At 43.8% G+C, this 24496-nt stretch overlaps 1 protein-coding gene across 6 annotated transcripts in view; it reads right to left on the bottom strand.

Moving 5' to 3' along the window:
• Nucleotides 1-4964: 4964 nt before the first annotated feature.
• The window catches only part of PHRF1 (PHD and ring finger domains 1), a 70779-nt gene continuing 51247 nt past the window's right edge, over nt 4965-24496 (bottom strand). For all 6 annotated transcript variants that reach the window (XM_075928261.2, XM_075928259.2, XM_075928260.2 and 3 more), the window contains 7 exons: nt 22753-22872; nt 18922-19076; nt 14781-17582; nt 13068-13144; nt 12202-12462; nt 9871-9999; nt 4965-5953 (listed from right to left, as the gene is read on the bottom strand). In XM_075928261.2, coding sequence (XP_075784376.2) covers nt 5816-5953; nt 9871-9999; nt 12202-12462; nt 13068-13144; nt 14781-17582; nt 18922-19076; nt 22753-22872 — 3682 coding nt within the window. In that variant the 3' untranslated portion in view covers nt 4965-5815. The remainder of the gene's footprint in view (nt 5954-9870; nt 10000-12201; nt 12463-13067; nt 13145-14780; nt 17583-18921; nt 19077-22752; nt 22873-24496) is intronic.

Genomic DNA, 24496 nt, shown 5'->3' on the forward strand with positions numbered 1-24496 from the left:
GGAGGGGAGAAGAGAACCATGGGAGGGGCTGGTGCATGCCCTGCCCCTGTGCCCAAGCCCTGCCCCATGCCTCACTCAGGGCAAGATGGAGGGGGGAAATCAGCCCCAGCCTTCCCCTGGCTGGCCGGTACACGGTGGAAGAAGGACGCTGCCCCAACCTCATGTTTACTTGGAGGACCATAAGGGGTGGGTGCATGCACACCCTCCCTGCATATGAGCCTGGTTCTGCAACATCCAGCCCTCACCTTGACCATTCAAATATTATAGGCTCATTGCCCCTGTAAAGGCTTAACATACAGTAATTACTTGTTTAACACGTGCCCACTTAACACGTTTTCGCAATAACATTTTTTCGAACAACACGACCGTCCCCAAAATAACATGAAAATAATCAAGTGGCGGACTACTTCGCGCAGCGGTGTAAGTTGGCGAAAACAGTGGTAATACACGAGTGGATGAATACACGTGGTCACAGCGCTCCTCCGCTCACTCATGTGTTTATCTTTGTGTTTTAACAAACAGCGGCAACTTGTGTTGCTAGATATCAAATGTTGACGATGACCCTGCACCAACAAAAAGTTGACTTTGCCACCACCACCGGAAATGCAACCCCCACCTTTTCCATTATTTTTAATGGAAAAATGTACCCTGCATAGTACGTTTTCCCTTAGCACGAACATTTTCAGAAACGCATCTATAGTGTTAAATGAGGAATTACTGTATAACAACTCACTACTTTAGCTGGACTTACCAAACAACTCAGTTTAACACACAACACTGGATCAGTTTGAGTAAGGACTAAAAGAAGATTAACTCCAAAGAGACAGATTTTAAGCAAGTACATGTATATGACATTCGAGTCAGAAACGATTACAAGAGGAACCAAGATAAAATCCTCTAGTGACTAAAACTTGAGAAACTAGACTAGGTTTAAAGTGAAATGCTCTCTACATGTTCCCAGCAAGAGGGCTGACCAAATTGTCAGATCAGAACCTAAGTCCCCCTATGCTTCGTGGCCACAGAGCTTCCCACTAAGCCTGTGGTTCTCAACTGGTGGTCCAAGGTGACTTTTTCGGTGGTTCACAGGAACATTGTCCAGTCACACAGCATGAGCAGGCATCGCCGTTCGGCTGTTTTACGTTGTGTTCACAAGCACACGGCACGTTATCCATAGCGTCACCTAGGATGCAACCATGTTGTGTTGCCAGTAACTTCCGTCTGAGGCTCTGAGCGTAAATATAGCTGCCGCCATCGTGCTGAGCGGTTGCTGTGTCGTTCGTTCTGTGCTACGTGCTGGAGGTGGTCCACGAAAATTTTTTGATTAGCCTGGTGGTCCGTGGGCTGAAACAAGTTGAGAACCACTGCACTAAGCTCTGCGCAGGGGTTCAGAGCTGCAGCAGAGAGAACTCTCCTTCCCCCTATGCTCTAAAGCTTCTAGTGTTGGTGGGGAGAGGGGGTAACCCCACCCTTCCCTGCCAGTCCCAGCATGGAGCTGCACCCCCAGCCAGAGCCCTTAAACCCCAACTCTGTCCTAGCCCTGAGCCCCTTCACCCCAACTCCACCCTAGTGCTCACAGCCCTACCTGGAGCCCTCACACTCCTGGACCCCAGCCCTCAGCCCCTCCCCACACCCAGGAATCCTTGGCCCCACTCCTGCCACATGAATTGTGTTATGTGCACCATTATAAAGGTGATGTGTTCACACTTCACACATACCATCTCCACATTGATGCACATAAGAAAAATTAATTGCTTTCAAGGGTGGGAAAAACTAGAGGGAACACTGTTCAGAACGCCTCCCAAAGGCTAGCGTGTGCACGTATGTGTGCGCACTAGGGATGTAACTACTCGCTTATTACCTCTGTAACAAAGGCAGCAAGAGGGGTGGGAGGGAGAAATAGGAGCTGGTACTAGGGGAAAAGACTGCTTAAAAGCTGGTCCCCCCCCAGCACTGTCTCTGCAGTGCCACTCCCCACCCTCTATTGGAGGTAGCAGTGGGGATAGGAGGGTCATGGAGGCTGCTGTGAAGTAGGCTCACTGAAGCAGAGGCTGTACTGGCAGCAGCCCCTGTCCATGGGCGGGGCGGGGCGGGGCGGTGGGGGAGGGAAGGGGGGCGAGGGGAGGGTGTCCCAGCTCAGTCCAGGACAGCTGCGGCTCTGCATTTTAAATGTAGTAAGACAAGGAACAGTGGTGGCTCATAAAAGTTAGCCTTTATCAGCATTGTGTTATACCCCCTCTATCAGTTAGTGGCTGCCCAGCTCTGAAGGCAGTACAGAAGTAAGGGTGGCAATACTGTGACTCCTCTAAAATAATCTTGTGACTGTCCCACAACTCTTTTGGGTCAGGACCCCTAATTTGAGAAATGCTGATGTCCTCCGTGAAATCTGTATAGTGTAGGGTAAAAGCACACAAGAGATCAGATTTTACAGTGTGACACGCACTTTTCATGACCGTGAATTTGGTACAACCCTACATATAGGGGGGTGAATTTCAAATCTAACAATTATTGCAATAAATACATCTTGTAATATGTCTTCTTAACATATCGCACCACCCCATTGCCTCTGAACAGTTCTTGACAAGGTGAAGACTGATGCTGCAAGAAAATACAAATGAGCAATCAGCCGAAAGTTCTTAAGTCTGCATTTTTTTTTATGAAAATCTGGCAGCAACATTTACATCTCAACATCCCCACTGTTGACATTTTAGGAGTCAATTGTTCAGCAAAGTAGTTACACAGCTATGTACCCAACATAACGATTGACTCTGTAAGCTCCAGTTCAGAATAAATGCTCACTTCAAAATTCTTGTCTCTTCTTTTGCGTCCATGTGGCCCTAAGCCAAAATGTGAACCTGGATCAAAATAAAGGCTTTGCAGCTCTCTCTTCAAGGGAAATAAAAATGTGCCTAGCAAGCTGTGGGTTTTGGGATGCTTTTGTAATAATGGGTCAACATCATGCTTTTATGTAATGCTCAGCCATATAAGAGACACACCAGAATGGATGGGATCATCTACAGCCGGGGTGGGCAATAATTTTTGATGGAGGGGCCGCTCCAAGATTTTACTCTTCCATGATATTCATGGAGGAGGTGTAGGGCCTGGGATGGAGGTTAGGTGCAGAAGGGAGCTTGGGGTAAGGGCTTGGGGTGCAGGAGGGAGAATGGAGTCTGAGAAGGAGTTTGAGTGAAGGAGGCAGTTGTGATCTAGAGCAGGAAACTGGGGTGCAGGGTTTTAGGATGTGACCTAAGGTAGGACAGGGATTGTGATCTTGGGCAGGAGATTGGGGTGCCAGATCTGGGAGGGATATGGGTGCACATGGAGTAGTGGGGCAGCGGAGGGAGGCAGAGGGTTGGGGAAGGGAAAGGCTGGGGTGCCAGAGGCAAGTTCTGACCAGGAGACTTACCAGACAGCAGCCAAACCTGCCTGCCTGCCAAGCTAAAGGCTTGCAGAGCTTAAAATGTTTCTGCTTATTCAGCCATGTGCTTGAGTGAGTAAATGAGGAGGGGTCATGTTTTGTAGCTGCCCGTTATTCAAACAAGCAGCTCCCATTGGCCAGTTTCTGTCCAGAAACCCACCAATGGGATTGTGTTGGAGGTGGAAGCAGCGTCTGAATCTTCCCCCTCCCCTCTGGACTGAAAGGGAAAGCGCCAGGCAGCCGCATTTCTGAGCGCCATGTGGGGTTTCAGGTCAAGCAGAGGAGCTTCCCTGGGGTTTCCCACTGCCTCTGTGGACCGGAGGCGGCGGCTTGGCAGCCTGGATGTGGCCTACGGGCCGTATTTTCTCCAGGCCTGATCTACAAGCTAGTGAATGCTGCTAGTTTTTGGGAGATAGGCAAGAAGACAGAAGACCTCTCCCTCATGAAAAGATCTGTGTCACCTGAAGTGACTCATTTTTTTAAAATCAAATAGCAAAAGTAGCAACTCAGAATCACAACCCAAGAGAGCTCAGATACAAAGAAAGCCCAAAATAAGATAGCTGAACGTATTTAGAAGGGCAATGATATGAACGGTTAAGGAAGTTCAGTCGCATATGAAGGTTTAGTTAAATACCTTGGCAAAAAAATTTGCTCAATCTATTTAATTAAAAATAATAATGAAATCACCTGCAAGGCGTCTTGTTCTTGGCTGTTGAACCCACCATCCAGATGTTCTTGAAGAGGCTATAAGTATTCATCTTTTAAAATTTTACACCTACTTCCACAGAAAATAACATACATGACTGTAAGAAGCTAATTCTCATTTGAGAGTCCTTTCCTGAGCTCTATCCTAATCATTTCCTCCTTAAAACACCTTATATACAATTCTTTCCCTTTCCCAAACAGCAACATGGACACCAATCAATTTAGCATATTAAACCAAGAAAATATCCTAAACCTCTCATCAGCCATTACTTTCTAGGCAACTGTGCTGGAAAAGATTTATGTCCCCAGGCACTGGGGAATCGGGTTGACAAGTATTGCTATTATGAAGAAACCACAAGGTGTTCTGAACTTACTACATGTGCTGTACCTCAATGTGAGCATCTGCCAGCCTAAAAATAGGTCACATACTAATTCAAGAAATTGCACACCTACTGGTAGGGGAGTGTTTATACTACAGCAGTACAGCTACAGCACTGTAGACATGCTGCTGTCATGCAGATGCTTCCCACATCAAAAGAAGGGATTTTTCCATCAATATAGGTAATCCACCTCTCCAGGAAATGGTAACCAGGTCAGCAGACACATTCTTCAGTCAAATTAGCTATAGCCACACAAAGGTTTAGACAAACCTAACTACTTTACAGATGGTATGAAATTTTTACAGTCCTGAGTGATGTAGCTAGGTCAATCTAATATTTAGATGTAGGCCAGGCTTATATGCCAGGCTCTATTTAAGGCCCAGGAGTGGAAATTTATACAAAATGGATACTGAAAGAGTAAGATGCCAAGATAAGGACCCTCTCCCACCCCCAAAAAAAGACACTTTATGTATGGCTAAAACCATTCAAAATAACTTTATAAATTCTATCACATTTCTGCTTTGTACATCGTTCCCCCTCATTCCTCAAGCTTGTTGCTGAAAATTCACAATCTTTGCTTTTTGTTTTATCTGAAAGGCAGCTTAGAAGAACGCAAATACAACCATCGGCACATTATTTACAAAACTGCAACATAATCTGCCCCCCTCAAAAAAATTAAGTTTTTCATTAACAAGATACTTCAACAAAATGTAAATAAATGCCACATCTTGAGCAGTATTTTCTGAGGACAATTTATAAAGGTTAGCTCACTTTTGCAACTCCTGTACGACTGAGAGCAAGTCAAAGTTTCACTCACAATCGAGCAGGCTAAAAATACCACATTTCAAGTATTAAATCAATGTATGAGAAATTTTTTTAAAGACAATCCATAGTTTGATAAATAACACAAATGGAAACAGTATCTCTCTTTTTAAGTACTGCATATAAAAATGGTGTCCAGTTTTAAACTGTTAGCAAGACAGGTGCACTGACCAAAAAGGTGATCAAAGTAAACCCTAAAAACTGTAGCAATTTGAGAGCCCCTCAAATTTAATATTTTCTAAGTCTCTGCTGAATTATGCTGCTGGTTTGGGGGCATTTGATTTTTGTTTGCATCTACAACTGTAGTTCATTCAAGACAAGAAATTCTATTTCCACATGGAAAACATTTCAAGCTTCATTCAGCAGATAAATCCTATTACATCCTGTTTCTTTAAGTCTTCTTTTCAATTAGATGCAACGCAGACCACTTATTCCCTCTGGAATAACATCCTTGACCATAATAATCCCAATTTGCCCCATGATGCATCTTGCTTCAATTCTCCATTTCATGCAAATCTTCTTCAGTGTCTGTCTTCTTGTGTTTCCTCATATGTTTGTATTTCTCAACATAGGCCTTCACCAGATTGGCCACCTTCATGGGATTGATTTCTCCACTTTTGCTATGACAAATCTACAGGGCAAAACACAGGTCATTCAGTTAATAATGTTTACAAATGGTCCAAAAGAGTGAAAGAGACAGATGTCAAACTACAATTTTTACCTCAGACCTGCCTTCCCAACTATGCATTAGCTGTGTAATATGAAAGTCATGCTGATAAAAATGCATTACAAAATTAACGTGAGCAGACAGCATATAGCACTGTGTGAACTCCAAGTCTACCCGTTAGCTGGCTATATGGGTAATTCAAACAATGAGACGTCAATCTAAGCTTGCTCTGCAAAAAGGGCTCTTCTGAGATTTTCCCTGGAGGATTTCTGTCACTGGAACATGATTCTCATTTTCAGAAACACTTAGACTCCTCCTTACGTTCCTGCAGTGAAACTTCACATACATAACCTAACATCGGAGTGGGCTGGCAAAAATCTCTATGTCTATGCAGAATTCTAAATCATGACTCTGAAAGACCCCAAAATAAAACCATGAAAAGCTACATTAAAAAGAAGATTTTACAGTTGCAAAGTCAAATGCTCAAAATGCCAGAATTCAGGTTGCCTGTGCAACTTCATTCAGTCTTCTTGTGTTTTATGCATTGTGAAACGGTCTTTAAATACATGATCTACATATTATATGCCTGACAGGCTTCCTGCCTCATTCAGGGCACAGGATGGATCTGCTGTAGCAATGAATCAAGGCTGCATAATGAAGCAGCCTGTTGTCTGTAGGACCCCAGCTTCAATTTTTGCAGAAATTGGAATGTGTGCATATGAGGGAATCAGCAGATTGCAAGGAGGAGGAGGACAGTCTCATGGTTAAGGCAGTTGAAGGATGTCTTAGAGAATTAGATTCTATCCTTGCTGCTGCCACAGAGTTCTTATGAAATACTGGGCAAATCACTGAAAGCAAACTTCTCATAGTGGCCAATAATTAGGTCTTTAATTTCTGAGTGGCTGGCGTGAGAGCCTGTGGTCCAATTTACAGAAGTGCTCAGCTCTCAGTTGCACATGAAGTCAATAGGAGCTGTGCTTTGAATGAATGAATGCTCTGCACCCTGGAAAATCATCTCATAGGTGTCAGATTGGGTACTCAAAATAGTGGATTATTTTGGCCTCTTGTGCCTCCAATAATAACTTTGCCACCTCACAGAGGTATTATGAAGATAAAGTTTGCTAAGCACTTAGATACTATTGTGATGAACGCCCGTGAGGAAGTTAATAATTCTGTTTTTGAAGAAGTATTTGATTAGTGAGCAATAAATAAGGCTTAGTGCCACAAACAGAAGAGTGAGGATGAAACAAAATACTAAATAGCTGCTCAAGAATTTAGCACTGTATTGCATGATCATGTAATTAAAGACCGCATCATGATAAATACAAGCGGGCTGAATTCAGATTGTACAAGCAGTCAATTCTGGCATTTCTAATGTTAAATACTTATTTCCTAACCTTAATATTTTTTGAAAATATAGTCTGGTGTAATTTCTAGCCATGTATCCTGGTTAATCAGTTAACTGGTGAAACGTTTCACTGGTTGCCAACTATGTGGGATCCAGACTGGGGGCCGCTCCAGCCAAGCTGGAGCAGTCCCAACCCCGTGGGGCTCCTGCCCCCATCCCTGAGGATGAGAGCAGCTCCTTTCTGAGGCAGGCCCCCTATCTACAGCAGGCAGGGAGCTGCTCCAGTTCCCACTGGTTACTGGTGAATTGGAGGAGGTGGAGGGGTGGGAATCGCCAGTTTAGGTTGTGATAGAAATGTAGCCGTGTTAGTCTAGTGTAGCTGAATCAAAAAACAGGACTATGTAGCACTTTAAAGACTACATAAAGTGCTACATAGTCCTGTTTTTTATTCTGTTTAGGTTGGTTTTACTTGTTAACCGTTTAACCTTTCGCATTCCTAGAAATTTCCTAGATTTTTAAACAAAGCAAGTACAGAAATTAAATTATGTGGCATCATATACACATCTGCATGGGTCAGCAGGACAATTAAAACCTTTTCATCAACCACACAGACCTAGTAGACTGACAGAAATAAGTTGTCACCCTCCATGGGGAGCAACATTACAAACAGGATGAGACACATACCATGCCAGTTAAGATTCACTGGTATTTTCTGACAGCAGAAGAATGGTGGAGACTCAAGATTCTATTCCAAGCTTTGGAGCGGAGTATCATCTGGTAGGTACAGACTCTTCTGCCTATTTCCCTGCAAGCTTGACCTTTTCTTCCCTGTCTCCATCCCTGTCCCAGTCCTGTGTTTTCCATGCCCTTGGCTCTTAATCCTAGTACCATTCATCTTGCTTCCCCAATTGCTGGTTCCTCTCCTCAGTCCTGTTTCCTTACCCCGTTGGTCCTACTAACCCCCTCCAGGCTTCCTAAATTTCAATCTCCCCTGTGCACTGCCTGTCTCTCCTTCTCCCAGCACCCTGTCCACTCTCTTCCCCTCCTTCCTCTCCACTTGCTGCCACTCTCAGTCTTCCTCCCTAGTCAATTTTAACTCCCCTTTGCTTACTCCATCGCTGGCTCTTTGCCCATCCCAGTCAGCCCAGTCTCATTCAGAATCAGTGTTCCACCCTCAGCTTTTGTTCTCCACCCCTATATTTCCCTCATTAGCTTCTAGTCCTAGTCTCCCTCCCCACCAATTTCTAATCTGTCTCCTTGCTCAACCAGTGTCAGTCTATGCTCCCCTGCAACTCACAATCTGTCTTACCACAAGTGCCAATTTTTCTCCCCGACCTGTTCCTTCCCAGTCTCGAACTGCAGGTCTGAATCTAACCTTTCCCACCCCCTGTCCAGTTTTTATTTCCTCTGCATTTGAAGAAGACACTTCCTCCAAGCTACATGGATAAAAGACAGGAGTAGTGCAGTCGAGACAGGTCCCTGCTCTCACTGCTAATGCTCAGCCCACCCCAAAGCAGTTTGGAGCAACTATTTCAATGAAAGTCTGGCTTTCCCCTTGGGGTGGAGGTAGCAAGCTCAGTCATTCTGTGAAGATGGTACATGCACTGGTCAGCACTACAAGAAGCTGGGCTCAAATGTGCTCAGAGAAGTTCGAATCGTCAACTTCAGAAGCTAAAATAATAAGTCCAAGTATGCGTGAACTGCAATTTTTCAAAGGCTTACAACATGGGCAGATTTTCAGGTAGAGAGTAGAAGGCTCATCCTTGATGTAAAGGCCACCCTCTGCTAAATTTCATGTCCCTGCTCCAAAGCATGGGCTCATGAGTGGTTCCAAAAAAGGGAGAAAAACAACATATACTTCCTTAGCTCATTCTCAGAAACAAGACTGTTTTGACTGAAGTTTTCAGAAGAAAAGTTTGCCTGAGGCAGATCTCAACATAGAAATCATCAGCCCAACCAGTTAAAAGTTTGGGAAAGTTATTAGCCAGAGAACCTTAACAGTAAGTGATGCTATTAGCTCTGCCTAAAACTAGGGATGTAGAAGGTTAACTGGTTATCTGGTAAGCATTAGCCTTACCAGCATACTTACCAGGCTAACTGGTTAGACAGAGGGCGGGGCCAGTGGGAGCAGCACCCATTGCCCATGGCTTGCCCAGCCAGCAGGACCTTGGCAGCAGCAGGGCCAGCTGGGGTGCCACAGGCTGATTAGTAGGACCACAGCAGTGGGGGCCCCTGCCCGGAGCAGCCTCCACTGCAGGACCCCAAATGCTCTGCACCAGCCGTCAGTTAACCAACCAGCTAAATGATTACATTTATATAATTTAACCAGTTAACATTTTTAACAGTTCTTATGTCCTAGTTCTTATGTCCCACAAGTGCCAATTCTTATGTCAAAGTTCTGCAAGATCCCATGCAGAGTTCCAGAATCTGCTATTCTGTTACAGCATTCAATTACAAGAACTTATAAATGTAATCCAAGCTGACACACCTAATTGTCCATGAAATTCCCCTTCTGTTTTCTTTTAAAACTTACCTTTTGCACTGCTTTTCGGAGAATATCTTTGTATTCCTCCTTGGTAATTTCTCTTTTCTGGTAAAAGGGCTTAATAGCAAGTTTCACTTCTTCCACAGCCCTCTCCTGCATGTGGAGTTTCTTCATATACTACAAAACAAAAATGAAGAATAGGTTACTCCCAAGATAATCTGTAATCAGCTTCCTGAATCCAGCCCTATTAGAAGTGTCAGCTGACTAAAAGAAGTTATTTCAAGACTTAAAGGGTTACAAGTGCAGCTGAACCTATTTACAGCGAATGACGATAAAAATCACACATTGTTTATACCCACTACAATGTGCAAACTAGAATTCCTGTTCCAATGCACCCCTGTTCAGTGCCAAGTTAAATGAGGGTTCTACTGTATTTTGACAGACATTCCTCAATTCAGTTCATTTATTTTTTGAACTTGAATGTAAAGCATCTAAGGAGTATCTAAAAACCTTTATATTGTTACAAAGGCACATCATAGCTGCCCTAACATTACACAAAAAAGACTGGTAGTATAGATTATTACAAGCCACATCAAAAGCATCTTAGAATTCTTCTGTTGAAGCAAACGGAATTCACACTGCATAAAAATTGCTGCTCACACATGGATTTTCAGTGGTAGGAAGCTTTTTTTTCCTTTTTGTAATAGATTCAGCAGTAGATATAGTAAACACAATTTGTATGGAGCATTTTTAGGATCTGTTACTATTACAGGCCCAAAGACAGATAGTGAAGCCAATCAAGAAATCAAACTCAGCTTCTAGGGATCAGCAGTGGATGTAATGCAGATAAGACAAGTAGTAACGAGCTTAACCTATCACAAGAGAAATTAGGTTATGATAAATAGCAGGAAAAATCTTTCTAACGATAATGAAAATTAAGTACTAGAATAAGTTACTTAGGGAAGCTATGGAATTTGTCATTGGTGGTTTCTATGACAAAACACCTTTCAGGGACAGTCTTGGTATGTTTTGTCCTGCCTCAGCAAAGGGGGGGTAGACTATAAGATTTACTGAAGTCCACACTATCCCAGTACTGCTCTGATTATCTAACTAAAGTATCTAGAATTAAGGTGTGCCCAGATTATGTCCATTTCAAAATAGAAAAATGAACTCTGGTGTTTATGCAAGTTTGAACATTCTGGCTTTCAGGAATTTACCATTTGACATTTGATAGTAAGTCAAGCATTCCGAATGCTGAAAATTACACTCAAACTCCCCTGCAGAGAATCTTGTGGTGATTTGATGCCAACAAAAAGAAGCAAGAAACGGATGCAGTCCTAGTCAGCTTCACTATCATGGGAAGGGGTAGATAGCTATGCAGAAAAGAACCTTACCTCCTCCTTATAAGAGCATTCCTCTATAGGAAAGGACTGATCCTGTTGTCTAACTGAAACTGCAGAGTGAAACTACCTAGAGCAGAGCCCTACAAAGGGGTCTGACACACAAGAGTTGTCACAAGACAAGAGGAGGGTGATCCAGTGTTCCCCTGGCAGCGCAGTGATCCAAAGCACAGTCAGCCACTCTGGTACCAGGGTGATAGAAATGTAGCCGTGTTAGTCTGGGGTAGCTGAAGCAAAATGCAGGACAATGTAGCACTTTAAAGACTAACAAGATGGTTTATTAGATGATGAGCTTTCGTGGGCCAGACCCACTTCCTCAGATCAAATAGTGGAAGAAAATAGTCACAACCATATATACCAAAGGATACAATTAAAAATTTAAAAAAATGAACACATATGAAAAGGACAAATCACATTTCAGAACAGGAGGGGGATGCAGGGGGGGGGGGGGAAGGAAGGAAGGTAAGTGTCTGTGAATTGATGATATTAATCATCAATTCACAGACACTTACCTTCCTTCCTTCCTTCCCCCCCCCCCCCCCCCCCCCCCCGCATCCCTCTCCTGTTCTGAAATGTGATTTGTCCTTTTCATATGTGTTCATTTTTTTAAATTTTTAATTGTATCCTTTGGTATATATGGTTGTGACTATTTTCTTCCACTATTTGATCTGAGGAAGTGGGTCTGGCCCACGAAAGCTCATCATCTAATAAACCATCTTGTTAGTCTTTAAAGTGCTACATTGTCCTGCATTTTACTTCTGGTACCAGGGTCAGTGAAGTCACAGAGCAAGAAATAATGTGTGTGCGTGACCCCAAATCAAGTTAAAACGGAACCTCTCAGTCATCTTTCATTTCTGATTATACAGACAAGCCACGGACATGTTGCTCGTAATTTATTACAACACACACAGCATCAGTGGATTGACAGAGTCTGGCAACAAAACTCTAGATATCTGTTAACATAACAGCTTTCACTCACCTCTTCATTTTTTGTTTTATCCAATGGAGGTTTAGGTGCTTTGATCTTCTCTTCCACGTCTCCAACTGAAGCAGACTGATTTCCTGGTTCTGAAGCAGTAGCCAGGCTGTCTGGCTCTGGAGTCAAACTCTGACCTGTCACACAGCCAAGCAGAGGAAGACTCCCCTGCATTATGAACTGAACTGTGGGCTGACTGACTGGTGCATAGGGTGGAAGGCTTGATGGCAGAGGGGGTGTCAAAGGGATGTTTTGATTGTATACCTGTGAAACAGATATTTTTTAGTAAACGCTTCTTGGAATTACAGTGCAGAAAGGCAGAATGTAGGGAATTTACAAGCAGCTTTTACCCACTGAGAGAAGTGACTTAAAAATTTCTTTAAAGTCAAAAGGGCAGAGAGTTCCATACTACAGCAAGACTTCTGTGCTCCAGCAGCCAGCACTACTACTAAATTTCTCACTAGCGGCAGCACAGATGGACAAGCATATATAGTATGAACCACAGTTAAAAAGCTGGGTTTTACAGCAAGACAATTTGTTCCCCGAAAGGAAGATTTTGGGAGGCAAATAAATGCTGGGAAAAGAATAGGTATGAACTTTGATTTTTAATCTAAGTGCGAGGACTGATTGAAGGAATAAGCAGCTAGTGGATTGCTGAAGTACATGGGCTGTATGGAATGTACTACACGCAGAGGAAGGAGCAGAATTCTGTAATGAAAGGGGCAGGGACAACGAGGTCACGGATGAGGTGGGATGGCCTTCCATGACACTTCGCTTCTGGAGTGGAAACCAACCTGAGAGGAATCTAGGTCAGGAAACATAGGCTCAGGAATCATATAATTGGTTGGAGGAGGCTCATTTAACTGCACCTGATTTAATGTTTGGCTCAAGTCCTCTGCTTTCCAGGACCCTTCCTTTGCTCTCTGGAGTTTGTAAAACGGCACCCCTAAAATTCCCAAGAAAGAAGCATTTAAAAACAGTAATAAACCCAATGAGTCAAAATTACAAAGTAAGTCGTAAGAAAAGCAAATGTCTAGCAATGTATGACTGGCTAAGAAAGAATAATGGGCAGTGACTAATTTAATTTATATTTTACAATTTTTGCTAAGTGAGGATTTTTCAGCTGCAAAAAAAATCTGATTACATACTTTTGAAAATTTGGGCTAGTGTGTAACTAATTATTTTGGGTTACCAGCTTGAAACATCTGAATTTAAAAAGCTGCTTATCACTTTCTGAAAATTGTTCCCTATTAAGATGTTTGTGATGCAGTTCTACTCTGAGGGTATATCTACACTCCTGAGAAATCGACCCTCTGGAGGTCAATCTTCTGGTTTTCGATTTAGCAGGTCTAATGTAGACCCCTAAATCAAACACTGAGGGCAGCCCCCAATGGCGCCTGGTACTCCTCACTCTGCAAGGAGCAAGGGAAACCAGAGGAAGCGTGTGCTCCTGGTGGCCACCCACAGTGTGGACACTACAGTAGCTTGGCTTAAGGTAAGCCGAATCCAGCAATGTATTTTGCATAGCTGGATGGAGCACCTTAAGCTGACCTGCCTGGTCTAGTATAGACACGGGCCTGAAAGAGGTTTAACAGCATCACAAGTATAGGTCCACATTTATATTGTCCTAATGATTTCCACATAAAATATGTTGAGTAAAAAGATGATTTTTCACCCAGTCTTGCAAACTCAGCTTAGGCTATCAAGAGTCCAGCTAGATTCTTTCTACCCCACCCAGCACAGAGGCTCTGCAGAACAAAGGAAGTCATTGGCTACACCTGAACAAGCTAATTGCTTTCAACTATGAGTCAAGATCCTTGTGCAAGCCCATTGTCTTACTGGGTTTGGCACAAGTATAACTGATTGGAATTTGTCAAATAATTCAGTTGATGCACAAGCAGCAACAAAATCCAGTTGCATCTGTCTTAGCTCAGCAAGACTAACAAGAATAAAGAGCAGTTGTGTGTGCCACTGGTCATGTTAGACAATGAGAAACCTGATCTGCATTTAAAAATTAAATTGACCTAGCAACATCATTCAGGGCATGAAAAATTTCACACTCTATGTGATGTAATTAATCCTAGCAACCTCCCACCCTTGTAGATTGTGCCATGTTGATGGAAGAATTCTTCCAACTACCTAGCTACTGCCTCTCAAAAGGGTGGATTTACTACAGCAATGAAGGGAAGAAAAAAAAAACCTATCTTCCATAGATTTAGCTACAATCTATGCAGCGTAGTTGCAGCTGTGCTGCTTGTAGAGTAGACAAACACTTATGACAAATTACTTTTCTTCAGTTTCACTGCAGAGGTGTGAGAAGTTTCCTATTTCAATGACACTCTCCCTTACAGACAACACGCTTGGTGTATTAGGACTATAAATATGCTTTTGTAACACTAAAATACATACAAATTCACAGAGCAGGCATAGTTGTAGAAAAATCACTATATCATGATGGAGCTGAAGCCTGAGCAATAGTAGTGGAGGAAATCTGTTAACTGCTAAACTCACAGAATCTGGGATCAAATCGTATCCTTAAGGATGACTGTTTTCCAAAAACAAAAAGCCCAGCACAAACTTACTTGGTGTTTTTTCAGCAGTCAATGCATCACTTTCTTCCTCTTGTAAATTCCATGTTACCCTTTTCACAAGTGCTTTAGCTTTCAACACAGGCCCCTGAGGTACTGCCTCCAGCTGAGGCTTATTTACAGCATTGGCTTCCTCTAACACAGGACACTCATCTTTAGCATCTGTCGCACACTCTGCAACTTTATTTTCCGATAAGCTTTGGGTTAATGTTGTCTCACTTTCATCCTGCATAATAACTTCCTTCTCTCGAGGTGATTCCACTAGAGAGGGACACACTCCAATATTGTCTATGTTAGCTGTAGTCTCCTCTAGGCTCACACTGTTGTGGCTGCTCACCACAGCTGAATCAGTCCCATCTATTAATTCCCTTCCCAGAGAAGCCTCTATATTATTTTGTGAAACAAGAACACTTGTGTTCTCTGGCAGCGGGGGCACAGCTTCATTTGTCAATTCCTCCGAGATTTGCTCCATCTCTACACTTTCTTGGGCATCCTCCTCCTGGACAGCAGTGTCTCTCTCGGTCTCCTCTTCAGGTCGGATGGTTGACTGGATGTTTAAGGAAACCTCTTCTAGTGTTGGCTCTTCCAGCTCTTGTTTCAAAGAATGACAATGTACTACAACATTGGATGCATTGTCATCAGAAGACCTCTGATCCTTCTCTGGAGGAGGAAGTGATGGCAGCTCTTTTGGCTTGTGCTTTCTTTCCTTGGAGCGTGATCTAGATCGTGGCCTTTTCCCTCTAGATTTAGTGCTTTTATGCTCTCTGGACCTTGATATAGAGGGTGATCTAGATCTCCATTTTCTCCTCTCCCATGACCGGGACCTTGATCTCTTTCTCTCCCTTGGTTTTGAGCAACCATCTTTTTTATCATATCTCTCATGGCTTTTGTCTCTCCTGTGCTTCCGCCTTCTAGTTCTCTCAATGCTGTTTGATCGTGAACGCTCTCTCCCTCTCGATCGAGAGCCAGATCGCCTTTTCTTTTTTCGGCTTTCATAAAACTCAAAAGAAGAGCTTCCAGGACTCCCTGATCGTGACCTGGATTTCTTTCTGTCCCTGGACCAGGAGCCTTTTGCTTTTTTGTCTTTCGTTTTATCCTTTGCTTTCTTTTTTTTCGATCGTTCATGACTACTGGAACAATCGCTAGAAGACCTCCTGTTCTTAGATTTCCTTTTGTGCATTTTGCTGTAGTCCTCTTCAGCTGACCAAGAGGCAGACCTGGAGCTTCTTTCCCTCGAGCGTGATCTTGACCTGGACCTTGACGGAATTCTCTTATATTCTTTGAGAAGTGCCTTTTTTCTTTTCAATTTTTTCCGGCTTTGTGAGCTGGAGTTTGACCGGGATCGGGAACGTGACTGTCTCTCCACTTCTCTTTTATGGATTTTTTGCAGCCCATCATTACTAGAGTGACTATCTGACTCTAGCTTCATATTAGGTCTAGTTAGGTCTTCTGCGTCAAAGAACACAGTAGGACTTACTCTGCTTTCTTCTTTTATATACTCCAGGTTAGAAGTTCGTGTGACTGCAAATGAAGTACAGGGGCTGCTTTGAAATTCTTCCTCGTCCATTTTCTCTTGTTCAGTGTCAGAGATCTGTTCCACAATCCTACCCTCTATTGTCAAATCATCATGCGACTCAGTGTTACTTGATGGAACATCAGAGGATTCAGCACCTGACCCAAAGATATTTTCTACTGTATAAGGGGTAAAACGACGTACAGTTTGAAATGTTTGTACTCTAGGACTTTCGATTGAAATGGTTCTGGTGATGTTAGTTAGTGAAACCCCTGAGACAAGCCTTTCAGGACTGCTGTTTGGTGAACTTGAATCTGAGCCTGTTGGATCAAAGGGATCGTATAATATTTCACTTTTGATGGGTTTTGGTTTTTTAATTGAGAAGAGAGGGGAAGGATTCTCTTTTCGTTGCACTTTGTTGTCTACAGGGCGGAAGGTATTGCAAAATCCAGGATTACACAATCTGCTGGACTGCCCTGCATTTCCAGGGATATTAATCTTAAAGCTCTCAAAAGAAGAGCTTACACCTTTACTCCTTGATGACCCCAATAGTGTTGTACTGCCATAGGCACCTGTGTTTGTGGGAAAAGACCCTCCGCTCGTGTGCGTCTGTTGTTGAGATTCCCTGGCATTTGACTTGTTGCCTTCCATCTTGCTACCTTTTCCTGACTGATTTGTACTCCCTTTGCCTGTCAGCTGGGTTATACAGGAACTGGGAATGTCACAGCTTTGGTTCCCTGAAGGATCAGATTCCGAATGCTTGCTGACTGTTTCCCTTTTAATCTTTGGTATTCTGGGAAGCTCAGAGATATCAATCCTCTTGGGAGCTGGTTTTAGCAGCTGTTTCAGAGCTACACTTTTTGAACCCAGATTAGAATTACTGTTGAAGGGTTTAGAAGATGTGGAGCAAGAGGGCACAGCATGTTTCAAATCCCCATTAAATCTAGGCATTTCATTTGATTTTAGACCAGGTCTGCTTGGATTTCCCATGCTGAGAGTCTGAACAGATCTAGGAGTCATTGAATATTCTAATCTAACAGAAGCTCTCCCTGATGTTGTCTGTGAGGGGTTCACTGCCTTCTTGAAATTGCTTAATGAAGATGATGCTGAAAATAAGCTTGATGAGGTGGATCTGTTGTGAGGAGTCAGCGCAAACGAAGCTGAAGGTTCTGCGTGGGAGCTGCTTGCTGTAGTCCCTGAGTACAATGTACTTGGTTGAAGATTTTCTCCTGATCCATCTTCCACTTTCAAGTCACTCACTGAGTTTCTCTGTAGTGATGGAACTAAAAAACCCACAAAAGAAAAAAGTTAATCTTTTCAATGTATTCCTTTTATTCCAAAATGAAAACAACAGTAACTCTGGACTAGTTTTAATCTTCCATTTTTGCCTGTGGCAACAGCAAGCCACCAACACCATTTACAGTTTTAGTCAAATGCTCGAGGCTTATATTGGACAATGGTGTCTTTGTGGAAAACAACTATCACTACTAGAGTAGCAAATGCACTTGGAAACACCAAAGGCTACATAATGAGAGGGATCTGATAATTTAGCCATAAGCTGATTAATATATGCACAAAGTACTATGTGAGGAATTAAAAGACAAATTAGCTTTAAATTTTTAAGATTTCAATATGAACAGATACTTTTCAAGAGAAGATTAAATCAAGAGAGTGCATTGTATCTGAATATATGAACTCAGCACCTACTTGACAAAATATTTAACTTTCTTACCCAGCTCTTCAACACTGTACTTTGAGCTGTTTGTTCACACCATTCACAGTGTATTTCACAAACAAGAATATGTGAAATTCCAGGAAAAATGAGTTTTAAGGTCCCCATAAGAACACAAGAACAGCCATACTGGGTCAGACCAAAGGCCCATCTAGCCCAGTATCCTGTCTTCCAACAGTGGCCAATGCCAGATGCCCCAGAGGAAGTGAATATGTTTCATCCAGTTCACTAAGAGGAATAGCAAATAAGAGTTGTTCTGCAGTACTTGGACATAGGACCCTCCCAAATTTACAGCCATGAAAAACACATAATGGACTGTGAAATCTGTTATCTGTGGTTTTACAGATTTCGCAGAGGGAGACCAGTAATTCTCAAGTTGGGGATCCTGACCCAAAAGGGGCTGTAAGGGGGCTGGCAAGGTTATTTTAGAAGAGGCTGCAATATTGCCAGTCTTACTTTGGTGCTACCTTCAGAGCTGGGAGACCAGAGGAGGAGCTGCTGAGCACAGGGCTCCCACCTTTTCCATTAGTGTTCCAGCCCCAGAGCAGCCATGCATGTAACCAGATGAGGGAAGGCCAGCTACCGAGGTCCACCCTGTATTTTTAAACTTCTATGACCATTAATTTGACCAAAATAGACTGTGAATCCGGTAAGGCCCTACTTATAGAGGTGACAACCACCACCTCCCATTAAACCAGTTATTTCAATGACTTTGTCACTATGCAATTAAAATAGAAGACTGGTTGGTACCTACTTCCCTGAACCTGTACATGTTTATGTATATACTCAAAATTAAGCACATCATTTAGCATATATGCAGTGTCTGTAGGATTGAGACATGTGTCTAAATACCAAACAGTTAATTAAGAACTGAGAAGCCAAACCCTCACCTGCCCTCTTTGCTGTAAGCGAGCCATCTCTGTTGATAACCACATCAGATCCACTCATCATGAGGAGGCTCTGTCCAGACAGGATACTTCCCAACAGGTCAGGCGCAGGGGGAGCTTCTGCTTCTTGATCAGGAATCAAGACAGGCACACTTCTCCTGCAGGTTACAAAGAGTTACATTTTCTTGACTTTTACAGTGCTCTCAAACTATACAAATAGATTACATAGCTATGAAACTAAGATCAGCTATCAGGGGCATGCAAAAGAATGGTGTACTCAGCCAGTGCAGTTCCCTTTACAGGTGTTGGCTTCAAAAGAGACATTCAGCTCCCACTTCCCTCTATGAGAGTTGGTCAGTCTCTGGACAGGTGCCAAGATGATAAAGTGAGTGGCTATATCAGATGCCTGCATGTGTTCGGTATGGTGTGCAGAATGAGGTCAGAATTAAAGCCAAGTGCCTTCACCACAGTGGCCTTCTGAAATAACACTACTTGGGAGTGTCACCCAATTGTCTGAAAAACTACATTTTGTTATTAAGAACTTAACTTTTTTAAACAATGTGTTAGTCAGAATTCCACCATAAACATATCTCCCGCTTTCCTCCCCATTCCAGCAGTATTACCAGTCTACTTCTCAGCAGGCCTCAATTACTATCTCAAAGAATGAATTGAAGTTAACTTAGCGATTTATGGAACCTACTGTACAGTAACCAGAGCGCATGATAAATTGAATCCAGCTATAGACAACACCACAAAGTCCTCTCCGTGCATTACTTAATTACGGAAATAACTTACCTATACTTTGTATCCTGTGGAGATATCACTTTACTGGATTCCGACTCTTAGGACCTTGTTTCTCAATTATAACACTCAATTATTTTTGGCCCACTGAGGTATCAGTAGGCATATCTAAAGGACAGACCAAGTGCCAGGGCCCCAGTGTCTTTTGGAGCACTCCACTGCATTTCTTGATGAGCACAAAGGGAACAGCAGTCCAACCTTTAGAGTACTATTTATGTGAGAACGATATGCCTATACAAATAGAACTACTACATAGTGTAAAAATGTTTGCCTCCCAGCTCTGATGAGAAAAGGAGCAGTAATACTGTCAAGTGATGTTTTCAGAGATGCTGAGTTACAGGTAAGTAATTCTGTCTTCTGAACAAGAAGCTAGCCCCAAAGCCACCCCACAAATAAGTGAGACTTCCCAAAACCTCTTCCTCCCAACAAGAGATAGGAAAGTGAAGAATAAATAACCAAGAGGCATGACCAGATTATTCCTAGGATTATTTTCCTTGCATTTCAAGCAAGATAAAACAAAGCATCTCAAACTCATCATACCACCAGGGCAGTGAGATGACAACCTGGAGCTCCCTTTTTGAGGAAGAGGCAGGGGGTTTCCAGCAGTCTTCTTTCCCCCACCTTTTTCCCCCACTCTCACGGTCTCCTTGCTCTACAATTTTTTACTCTCACTTTTTCCTCTTACTCCCACACTGTAGTGGGTTGAAGTGGCCACCCACTGACCCTGAGGAGGAAGTGCCCCTCCCTGAGCCAGGTTGGGCTCACCTGGAGGACTCACCTGGGAGGAAGTCAGGGGGTGGGCCTAGAGATATAAAAGGACTTCCTGCAAGGCCAGTCTGGGCCCTGCCAGAGACAGAGCCAGAGCCAGAGCCACTCTCTCCCCAGCCAGCAAGGGAGCCAGAGGCCTCCGCCTCCCTGACTGCTGAGGAGCCAAAAGCCTCCCTGCCCTGGCTGGCAGAGGAGTCGGACAACTGGCCTGGGCCTCCCGGCCTTCTCTGGGAGGATTACCACACGGGCTTGCTGTTGTGGCCAGAGGACCCCGCTCCTGGCCGCCCGGGAGACTTCCCAGGAAACCAGGTACCCAGGATGGAGGGGAGAATTGGAGCCGGCCCAGGGGAAGTCGACCTTGGTCTGGCCGGGGGCCAGTGGGTTGCGGAGTGGATCCCCCACTGACCCTGGTGCAGCAGAGTTTTGGTCTGGATCCCGGCTGACCTGGTAGCTGATTACCAGCTGCTATTAGGACCCTGGGCCAGGGCGCGGTGGTGAAGGAAGGGCCCGCGCCCTCCCTGCCATCCCTTGATTGGGTGGCAGTCTCCCCTCCGGCATCGTGCAGCCACAGGTGAAGGGCCTGAACCTTCCCTGAGTAAGGATACAGACTCTGTACCTGGGTGTACTGACTATGACCTAGTTGGTTTGTCCTGGGAGAAGCTGTTCCCCTGCCCTAGGGCTGGGTTACTGACTGCTAACTGTTGCGGCCCGACCTTGTGTGGGGGCTGGGCTACTCATTGTCTTTATATAAACTGTTTGTTTATTGCAGCCCCTGCCTGGTGTTAGGACTGGGCTACTGACTGTTTGCTTAGACTGCTTGACTGTTGCAGCCCCTGCCTGGGATTAGAGCCGGGCTTGTAGTGGCCACCCACTGGTCCCGGGGGGAGCCCCTTCATTCTCTGAGAAGCACCCCAACAAGCTACACACACCTATACCTGTCCCTTGACTCTCCCCAATCACTCAGCTCTGTCCCATCCCCTGCAGCTGCCAACACACTGGAATCCTGAAGCTCTCACTGCACTCCCTTCAGGCAACTCTTCCATTCAGCTACAACTAGACTTCCTAGTTCCAGCATCCTATTCCTCTTTAGTTCAGTGATCTGCTTATTTGAACAGAATCACTGACTGCCCAGTATATAACCCCACAGGTTAAAATGAACACTCTTTCCTCAGTCTTCTTCTAAATGCTACTGAACAGCAGAGGAAACAGATTAGTTATCTAAATCATCCACTAAATTTATTGAGCTCCTATTCACATTATATTCAGCTTGTTGCACTGCATTGTGTAAAGCCACTTACGTGCTCAGACTTCTGAAGTGCAATAAGAGGATCCTTTTTTGTGATGCATATTGATTCTCAGACACCATTTTTAAGTGAGAGAGACTGCAAGTTTCCCAGTGCTCCCGAACATATATTTAAAATGCAACATTTAAAGTAAAAAATGGCCAGACCACATCAGAACAAGGGATAACTTCCAAACTTCACATTTCAATATGACAGTTGGAGCTACTGAATCAAAAGCAAGCAAGCAAGGATGATGGAAAAATGGGATACGGGGAATCCACAAGGAAAGACAGCCGAAGAAAAGGGTTTAAAGCACAAGGCTAAGGTTATGTCTAGACTGCCAGCTTCTTTCGAAAGAAGCTTTTCTGAAGACATCTTCTGGAAAAGCTTATTTCAAAAGAGAGCGTCAACACAGCAAAAGTGTAACAAAAAGTGATGCGCTTGTTCGAAAGGTAAGTGTCCACGCTGATTGGACGCTTTCTCGCATTTAAGTTGTGATTACTTTGGATGAAGTGGCCACCAGGGTACCTATGCCTTTTCCTAGAGGCCTCTTTTGAAGGAAAAAAAAAAAAACTCTTCTACTTCCCCACATGCCTTTTTCTGAAAAAGCTTTTTCAGAAAAAGGCTTCTTCCTCATAGAATGAGGTTTACTGCCATCAGAAAAAATCCTCCATTCTTTCAACTTTCTGTAGAAAGAACGCAACAGCAGTACGGACGCAAGTATTGTTTTTCTGGAAAAACTCTGCAGTGCAGACATACCCAAAGAGCCTAAAAAAAGCATCTAACTGAAGGTGTCTCAGTGTAATTACATTTTACACAAGTTAACACTTCAGTTAATGTGTTCTAGTTCCTTAGCTACCCAAGAAGGGCTAAAATGTGCTCTTATGCAGGATACCCAAAATCAAAAGGCACAATCAAGTCCTATGACCTAGATTCATTCCACATTTTATACAATTAAAAAGTAATAGTTTGGTTGCTTTACCCAGAAAGTCCCACAGAAACAGGTCTAGCCACAGGCCGATGAGATCTTAATGCTGACTGGGAAAGAATTCTCCTTTTAGCGCTCACCGGTGAAGCTGGGTTGGCTAGAATCTCTTCATTACTGAAAGAGACAAACAATGGAAAACTGTCAACTTAAAAACCATGGTCGGAACCATTTATCTACTGTTGGCACCACAGCAAAGACAACTAGAACTGAAAGAACAGAAGAAAGTTTCCTTTCTTTATTTTAGTTAACTTTTTGCATACAATAGTTCTTTATAGTTGTTTGTATGGGTGTCTCAAAGTACAACAGGAGAGAAAAATATTTTAAACCTATACGTAAACAGCTATAAAAATACAAAAATTAAGGGGATACTCAAGGGATGGAGTCTTACTGGAAACAATCTTTTCTAAAATATATTAGACTTCAAATAGGCAGTATTCCTTCAGTGGCAATGGTCAAATATAGTTTTTCAATTTAAGATTAAGCTTTAAAAAGAAACTTCAGGTTTATTCACGAGATAAGTGACTCAGAAGTGGCATTTTGACATGAGCTGGTGGGAAGAAAAGAGATCCATACAACCCTACAGATTCACTGTACTTTTAGAGTCATACTCCCACAAATTTGCTAACTACTTCTTAATGAAGAATTTCATAGTCAGTCACTAGTTTAACAAGAATCAGATTTTAGAGATACTTAAGTAGCTTCACATACCAATGACAAAAGTGACTAATAATTTATGTATGCTCAGCATGAGACTTCTTTTAAAAAGCCTGATTTTTAGACTACTCTGCATTTCTGAAAAATCAGGCCCCTTTAAAATCTTTCAAGTTGAGTAGAGACATTAGTGATCTTTTGGTATGCAGTTTTACATTACAGGTAAATATTATGACACAGGGTAATATTTACTTATACAGTAAAACTCCAATGGTCCGGCATCTGATGGTCCGGCACCATCAGGAACCTGGAAGTGCTCCGGGCAGCCGGACCATTGGAGCTGCTCTGCTCCCAGCTTCCCTGATTCAGCCACTGCTAAAACTGACCAGCAGCTGAATCGGGGAAGCCGGGAGCAGAGCAACTGGAGTGCTGCTGGGTAGGTCCCGCAGCGCTGCCCCTCGGAGCTGCGGGACCAACCTGGCAGCACCCCAGCTGTCCCCAATTCAGCCGCTACTGAAACTGACCAGCAGCTGACTCCAGAAAGCCCAGGGCAGAGCAGCTCTGCCTCTGGCTTCCTGGAGTCAGCCGCTGATCAGTATCAGCAGCAGCTGACTTGAGTACACCTGGGGCAGAGCAGCTGGGGTGCTGCTGGGTTAGTTCAGTAGCGCCAAGGAGTGGCACTGCGGGACCAACCCGGCAGCACCCCAGCTGCTCAGCCCCAGGCGTCCCCACGAGCAGCTGGGGTGCTGCCGGGTTGGTCTCACCGCGCCAAGGGTCGGCACTACCGGACCAACCCGGCAGCACTCCAGCTGCTCTGTTGCAGGCATCCCCAATTCAGCCGCTGCTGGTCAGTTTCAGCAGCGGCTGAATCAGGGATGTCTGGGGCAGAGCCTGACTATCGGAAGGGGGGGCTATGAGGGGTCTGGGGTGGCATCCACCCCACCCCAGACCCCTCATAGTCCCCGCTTCTGATAGTCTGACATATCTGATAATCGGCACCCCCTGGGCCCTAAAGGTGCCGGATTATCGGAAGTTTACTGTATTTTTAGTAAAGTCTTGGTCAAGTCACAGGCAATAAATAAAAATT

This window comes from Pelodiscus sinensis, chromosome 5 (assembly GCF_052426305.1).
Source record: "Pelodiscus sinensis isolate ZL-2025 chromosome 5, ASM5242630v1, whole genome shotgun sequence".
In the NCBI taxonomy this organism is placed as follows: Eukaryota; Metazoa; Chordata; order Testudines; family Trionychidae; genus Pelodiscus; species Pelodiscus sinensis.